Below are 8,501 nucleotides of genomic sequence, written 5' to 3' on the forward strand. Positions count from 1 at the left end.
AATGTTTAGGTTATTTGAACAACTTTGCTACTCTAAATTGCTGAAATAAACATTTTCATATGTATCTCCATGGTGCAAATGTGCCACCATTTCTTTAAGAGTATATACATAGGAATGAAATTTTCAAATTCCATCTATCTCCTTCAATACCAGTCTAAGATGCTTTATGTTATAGGTTTATTGTCTATCTGCTGAAAATTTTGTTATTACTAGAGTACAGTCAGGAGTCAGAAACCACATGGCAATTTCAACAAAGAAAGTTTAGTATAATATTAGAATTACTAACAGAAATGAAGTTGCAGCAAAGAGAACTCTATAAAGAATACAGAAACAGCAGCCAACCCCAACCCCAACCCCCCTCATAGGGCACATAAGAGAGAGCCCATTCTTTCTAAAGACTGAGATTTAGATCTGATTTGAAAGAACATGGCTCCCAGAAGTGCTATGTCAGTGTAAGCTGCTGTGATTCTGCCTCCTGCTACTTTAGGGGAAGTCTCGCCTCAGATCTCTCTGCAACCTGCCTGAGGAGGATACCTGAAAAGTAATCCAAGTGGACCTGGATGCCTAGCAAGCAGTACTCACCCTACAGGAGTCCACTGAGGGATGTCAGTGCGTTGGGACCTGGAAGAGCAGCCTCTTTTCCTAGTGTCCTTCAGTGCCCTCTGCTGGCAAAGCATAATATTAGGCCTGCTGGCAAGTGAGACTATTTAGGTTCAGCTCCATTTTTGCAAAGCAAAAACAAAGGGTAGATTTGAAGCTAAGAAGCAGTAAATTGATGTTACATAAAATCCCTTGCCTGTATTTTTAAATACACCTGTTATTGTTTTTTGGTGTTTTATTTTATAGAAATGTGTTTGTTAATGGCTATATGCATTGGGGTACCAGCCCCTACTAGCATAGTGGTTACATGCTAGGCTGCTAACTGCAAGATCAGCAGTTCAAAACCACCAGTCACTCCACATGAGAAAGATGAGGCTTTCTACTCCCATAAAGAGTTAGTTTTGGAAGCCCACAGGATTAGTTTTATCCTGTAGGTTCGCCATGAGTCAAGATTGACTCGATTATAGTTTGTTGGTTTGTTCGTTTTGTTTTGTTTTATGCATTGGAAATAGTTCCTCTTAGTCTTCTTATCTGTTTAACATTCTAGCACTCATCAAGATTTTCAATCTAATGGCATGCAAACAATAATTCTGTTAAAAGTCAATCACAAAAACACATAAAAGTCAATCACAGCTTAGTTTTAGATGTGAAGTTTTGTTATTTTCTGATAATAAAGAATTGGTACACAATGCATTAATATAAATAGTTGGCATTGTAGAGACTATACTACATATTTATTTACATAAATAATGAGAATGAAAAATAAGAGAAAATGAAGTAGATGTCTTGGTAAGCAAATTGATAGTAATGTAGAATAATAAAATGTATTAAATATCATGACTACCAATAACATGCAAAAAGCATAATAGCCATAGAAGCAGCTTTTCTATAAGTTGAAGAATTCAAATAAGAAAAGAGCTATTTTCAAAGGCTGTGGTGTAGCAATTAATTTTACAAAGTTTTATTCGTATTAAATTAACTTTGAATGAAACTTAACCCCTTATCATATTAATTTGGATACGCAGGGCCCCTCTGATATAACTAACTGCTCATTTACTTTTTTAATGCCTTAAGTAATTTTTATGTATAATTTTCATTAAATAGAAGTAAAGTGGTATGCTGTAGAAAAATTAGATACTCCGGATTATACTCTAAATTTTAAAACCTTAAGTGATTCAATTAAGGCATGAAAGTCTTTTTACCTTAGCAGTAGAAAAATATAAAATTATAATTACCATGTGTCTTTGAATCTGACAATGTGTAATCCTGTGATTTCCTTTTTCTCAGAGGCTGATAAAATACCAGTAATGCGTGGACAGTGGTTTATTGATGGCACGTGGCAACCTCTAGAGGAAGAAGAAAGTAATTTAATTGAGCAAGAACATCTCAACCGTTTTAGGGGTCAGCAGATGCAGGAAATTTTTGATATTGAAGTGTCAAAACCCATAGATGGAAAAGAGGGTAAGACCAATTAATTTATTATTTAAACCACTTAATCCAAAATAGTATCGTAAGTTTGATATAGTAATTTGGGAGGGTTTGGATATATACATTTGATCTCTTAAATATTTTATTATTATTTTAGAAGTAGAGTCAAATTGCTATGAATTTCTGAACTAGTCTCCATGTTATTGTACTTAATATATATGTTTGGTGGCACAACACTACTACAATCTGCTATAAAATGTACAGATCGTTATATTGTAGTCCCAAACTAGTCCATTTAGGAAGTCCTTATGGTTATCAAAGAAAATTGAATATATAAAGCCTCTTGCACCTCCTTCCTGGGGGACGGACAACCGAAAAGTGGGTGAAGGGAGACGTCGAACAGGGCAAGATATGACAAAATAACAATTTATAAATTATCAAGGGCTCATGAGGGAGGGGGGAGTGGGGAGGGAGGGGGAAAATGAGGACCTAATGCTGGGGGCTTAAGTGGAGAGGAAATGTTTTGAGAATGATGAGGGGAATGAATGTACAAATGCGCTTTACACAATTGATGTATGAATGGATTGTGTTAAGAGTTGTATGAGCCCCTAATAAAATATTTTTTTAAAAAATAAATAAAGCCCCTTGCCATTATGTCAGAACAACTGTTTACAATATTTTATTGTTGATTCTTGTCCTAATACTTAAAAAAAAACTTCAGTTACCTCTGTATACTGCCTATAGGCTGTCTCCATATTCATAACTGTATCAATGTTATTTAGAAACAATCCAATGTTAATTATAAAAATTACATCTTTAATTTCTCATCATCTGAGTATCCTTGTAGTAGCTTAAAACATTTATAATAGCCAAGTTGTCCATGTTTTTTAATCTGTAAAATTTTAAATGTATGGTGAATTTTAAAACACTCTTGTTGTTCCATTTACTGCAGGCAGTGGGATCAACTATTCTGGTGAGTATAACAGTGCAAATGGATTAGAATTTATGAAGTTCCCTAAAATACTTCCTGTAAGTGTTTCTTCATCCATGCTTGCCTTTATCTGGAAGATTTTTTGACAAGTCCTATGACTGTATTGAATTCAGGTACAAATGAACACAGTGCCCTGCTCATTATTGAAGGCTAGCAAGGGCTGTCCTTCAAGGATGTTATTGGGGAAACCTTACCTCATCCACTCTATAGCCCAGATCTTACCCCAGCAGACTTTTCCTTTTTCTTCTCCAATCCTAAATACATTGAAAAGGAACACAATTTGAGTCCCTTGAGAATGTCAAAGCTGCCACTTTGACATGCAAATCGAAGAGAATATCTGTTGAGTACTTTGGGTACGGATTAGAGATGGAAATGCTGCTTTCGAAGTATGTAGGCCTATTGAGAGGACATGTCATGAAATATCAGCTTCACACTTCGATCGTTTATTTAATAAAACTTTCTCTGTTTTTGTAGCAGTATTTTCCCACTTACCTCATATATAAAGATGGAAATACTGTATAATTTGATAGTTTTGCATACCACTTTTCCGAAATTTCACATTTTATTAGTTTGAGGGGGAAAATGCCTTTTCCAACTAAGCCTTCTCACATATATACAGTAAAGCCTTCACTCTTCATATTGGCAGAAGGTTTTTAATGTTCACATATGCAACAATACTGTGCTAGGTAATTTTGTGAAATAAATAGATGGGAAAGGGAAAACAGACAAGCAGCAGTTAGGACAAGGAGGAAGAAATGGGGAAATGCTAGACCTAAATCTAACTATATCAGTAACTATAGTAAATATAGTAGAAGTAAACACTCACTTAAATGATAGATTGACAGACTTGATAAGATTATAAAACCCAAAGGCATATAATTCGTATATGCTATCTATTAAAGTTGTATAAATTTATGCAACTTAATCTCTCTGAGATCCAAGAGGGATTTACAGGAGTTGTATTTCTTCAGTTGTATTTGCTTATGTGAGATATACAAGCCTGCATTCCCTGGTGGCTGGGTTGTCCAGGTTGCCAGCCATCATTTAGAAATAGTTTTTCTATTCTGATGATTTAGTTGTATATAATCGGCAACCTCCTGCTCTTGGTACTCCACTGCTTTCAGAATTCTATAGAGAAAATGTGAATTAGTTAGGAAGCTTTTGACAATACTATATTTCAGTACTTTAAATCTTTTTCCTTGCTTTATAAAATTTTAATAACTAAAAGAACACCTTGATAAATGTTAGTATTTGATAAATTCACATTTTGAGGATAATTTGAATTTATGTATACCTTTTTTTTTTTAACTAATACTAAGGAGCCCTGGTGGCATAGTGTTACGAGTTGGCTTGAGAGCCATAAGGTCAGAAGTTCCTAACCACCTGCGGCTCCATGGGAGAAAGATGGGGCTTTCAGCTCCAGTGAAGAGTTACAGCCTCAGAAACTCTCGGGCATTTCCACCCTGTCCTATGCGGACTGTGAGTCGGCATTGACTCGATGGCATGAGTTTCGTTTGTAGGGTTTTTTTGGTTTTTTGGTGGGGGGCGTTGCTAAAACTAAGAATTTCAAACTAAAACTTAGAAAGAAAATAAAAATCCTGCTTTCTGGCACTTAAATATCCTTTAGCAGGGTTCTCTGTTTGGATTAGTAGTAGGTAACACTTTTTTTAATCTACTGTAGTTTTGGGAGTACCCATAATACTCTGGTTTAAAATGCGAGTTCCTTATATTTAACCTTTTATCCTGAAGAATGTATAAGTAGAGTAACTTTCACATGAAAATAAAAGGTAAAGCTGTAAAGTTGATAATCATATCTATTTAATTTTGTAAAAATGTTAAACATATTTCCTTGTTTTTAGTATATTTAGTGTTTGTCTTTTTTTAATCCTTAAATTATACTATTCTTTAAAAAAGGAAAATCTTTCATATTTGAAACTTGCTAGCTTGCTGAAAGTACATGTATAATTTTAAAAATGTGGTCAGTGGCCCATATGTTTTCCATTAGCGCTTTTTTTTTAAGTAAGCATGGAATCAATCCCTGTTAGTTTTAGTACTAAATATACAAAAATTGAATTTTTTGATCCTCTGAGTTGTAAAATCTCAAATTGATGCTAATTTGATCACTTTGATACGTTAGCAGCTTTTTCCTGATGATTTTTTTGTTGTTTAAATATGTGCCCTAATTTAAATGGTACATTTAATTCTCAGTAACTAACCAGAAGGCACATGAAAAAAGAAACATTTTCAATGAAGAAAATTGCTTCAGTTATTTCCCACCTTTCTATGGCATTGAAATATTTTTATATTCCTGATGTGAAAACTCAGCTTTAGTCACATAGTCTTATAGCTGCTTACTTACATATAGATGTAGTTATTTTAAAGTACATTGTAAGCATTTTCAATTCCCATTAGTATATAAACCTTTGCACATAATTCATCTGAATATACAAAAGATTTTTTTAAATCTTATGTTGTATATATGAGAGAGCTCTTTTCATATTGAGCAGTATTTATTTAACTTTGAATGTCACATTCATATGTAAGGGAGTGAGAATGAAAATGGAATTTATCTGAATGAATTTTAACTAAATTATAAAACTTTTATGGTACATTAGGAAATTGAATTGTAAGGCTCAACTTCAAGAACATTTTTAAATAGCTCTTAAAAATTGTAAGGAAGTTTCTTGATGCATAACTAGCAAAATTTGACAGGTACAATGTTGACTTTGATTATTTACCAATTTGCCAAATATCAAGTATATGCCTGGCTTTATGTTATCTATTTGATGCTTAAAAGATGACAAAGCATACATTTTAACTAATGACCTTTTTTCCATTATTTTATCGTTAAGAAATCTATAGTTAATAGTAGAGCTTCCAATTTGGGGTGTGGGGGAGTAGTTGTAATTTCATTTGTAAAGAGTTGGTTTGTGTTGTTTTTTTTAACAACTTGGACAGTTGTTAAAGTAAAATTTCTTTCTGTGGAAAAGGCTCCATTATACTGCAGTTATAAAAAGTATCTACTGTGCTGTTGGTCTCATGAAAGCTGTACTAGATGTTTGAAATGTTGTTTATTGCATTCTTGGTTGGTATATCAGATGTTAACTATGTTGTAGTCAAAAAATTCTGATTATTGTAAAGACAGGGTTTATCCGTAAGCTCTCAAAACTGTAATGTTTGGGGGTTTTTCTGTCTGTTCAAAAACATTGAATGTGATATTCACTTAGTTATCTTTTAACTGATAAATTCAGGTATCATTTGCCTTTTTTCTTTCAGTAAAAGTTGAGCATATATTTGATAAACATCACTAATGTTCTGCCTACTGGTTTTTTCATTAGAAATTATATAAAGCATTTTGAATAATGTTTATCAAATATAACATTTTTTAAGTAAATACTGCCACAAAAGGGCAAGATGGCAAACCTCATATAAAATTTACTTTGAAGCTCAGTGTTTTTGCTCTCTTAGTTGTCTACCACCTCCCTCCTTTCTCCCTTCCTACTCTGTTCAAATGGAGAGGATATAAGGAGAGTGCAGATGCGACAGGTCTTAAAAGAAAGCGTTCCCAAGGTACAGTAATTGTAGTTTTAGTTGTCCATGTAGTTATAATTCTAGCTTATAGCATTCAGTTATTTTGTTATCAAATGTATTGAAAGACTATATTTAAAGCCATAGAAATTGCTTATTTTTAAGTGTACTCCTTATGCTATTTTACTTAGGATTACTTAACTCTTATTGTATAAAACACTAGTAAACTTCTGTATAATCCAATAATGAGATGCCCACCAATGTTAAGACATTGTACCTTAAAGCATATAAATTGTAGTGGATGGTTTAAGGAGGATTGGCTATTCTCTATCTTATTCTTGTCATTTCAGGACAAACTAAAGATATTTCAGCAACAATTAAATATATCTTACTCAAAATTCTTTTAACCAAAATATGGTTAAACATTGATATAAAATAAAAACACTATCTTGTATCAGACATAGAATTAGAAAAATAAAATAATTTTAAACATGCAAAATATTTCAAAATCTATGAAAAGTTCATTTATTTTTATAAAGCTGAGTTTGTGCATTGTTTTCTTGAAACTGAAGCTATTAATGTTTGTTATATTATTGGTCTTATGTTCAGTGTTTATAATGTACCCTGACAGGTAAGTAAAATATGCATTTATATTTTATAATTTTTACCTGTTATATATTGTATTTGTTATATAACTTAGTAGTACATTGCCCCATTAAGTGTTCAGTTATCTGCATATTTTGGGCCTCTAGAGCCATATCCTTTTAAGTATTTATCTTAAGTTTATTTTAACCCATTTTTAATTTTCTAGAGGAAAGTTTATTCTTCATATCAGAGACATCAGATTGTGTTCAATGATGTCACTAGGATTTGCTGTCACCCCATGTGGTGGTTCAGTGGTGTTACCCCCACCTCCATGGACCTCCTCCCATATCAGATCATATAGAATCCATAGGAATGTTTACTGTCAACTCTGATTATAGGCTAACATATAATAAAGTTCTAAACTGCTTAAATATTTCTTAGTTTATATGAATACTAATAAAATTATTTTGTAAAATCGTTTGTTCTACCTTAAAATATAGCAACATTAGTTACAACATTATTTAGTAACTGAGCAGAATCCTTTTTTATTTTTATTTTTCTGCTTTACAAAACCAAACTCATTGCCATTGAGTCCATTCTAATTTCAACTCATAGCAACCCTGTGGAACAGAGTACAACTGCCCCTCTGAGTTTCCAGTACTGTAACTTTTTCCTGAAGTGTGGAAAGCCTCATCTTTTCTACTGGGAGTGGCTGGTTGTTTTGAAATACTGGCCTTGCTTACCTGTCCAACTTGTAACTAACTACATCACCAGGCTCCTTTCTGATTTGCAGTGAGCCTGGAAGGCAGAGTAGAACTGCCTCTGGGTTCCTGAGGCTGTAAATCTTTACAAGATGAGAGAAGAAAGCCTCATCTTTCTCTCAGATCAGCTGGTGGGTTCAAACTGCTGACCTTGAGATTAGCAGCCCAAAGTGTAATCCATTATGGCACCAGGGCTCCTTTTGCATTATCATAAAAGTTACTGAGATAGGTTCACAAATTACCATAGTATGGTGGCTAAAACAGCAGCTACAGTGCTTATGGTGCACGCAGACAAAACCAAGTGATTTGAAATGCCATTGTAATTAGGTATTGGAGACAGTGCTGACCAGAGTACATTAGAAGATTACAAAGTAAGTTTGCGTAGAGTTTTAGCTTTGTAGGTATATGGATGTATCTAAACTATGCTTACTAAAAATGTTTTTGTTATAATTAAACTACACAGATATTTTTTTAATGTTGCATAACAAAATTTATGGACAGTCTTTTTTTTTAAATCATTTTATTAGGGGCTAATACAACTCTTATCACAATCCATACATACATCAATTGTGTAAAGCGCATTTGTACATTCATTGCCCTCATCATTC

The 8,501-nt window shown here is 33.2% G+C and overlaps 1 protein-coding gene across 1 annotated transcript in view; it reads left to right on the forward strand.

Moving 5' to 3' along the window:
• The window catches only part of DDHD1 (DDHD domain containing 1), a 78,598-nt gene that overhangs the window by 27,302 nt on the left and 42,795 nt on the right, over positions 1-8,501 (forward strand). Inside the window, exons 4-6 of the mRNA XM_045287634.1 lie at positions 1,888-2,061; positions 2,981-3,001; positions 6,488-6,589. Of these exons, the coding sequence (XP_045143569.1) occupies positions 1,888-2,061; positions 2,981-3,001; positions 6,488-6,589 (297 nt within the window). The remainder of the gene's footprint in view (positions 1-1,887; positions 2,062-2,980; positions 3,002-6,487; positions 6,590-8,501) is intronic.

The sequence above is a fragment of the Echinops telfairi genome, unplaced genomic scaffold (genome assembly GCF_000313985.2).
Source record: "Echinops telfairi isolate 266 unplaced genomic scaffold, ASM31398v2 ScPeMD7_18;HRSCAF=68, whole genome shotgun sequence".
Classification (NCBI taxonomy): Eukaryota; Metazoa; Chordata; class Mammalia; order Afrosoricida; family Tenrecidae; genus Echinops; species Echinops telfairi.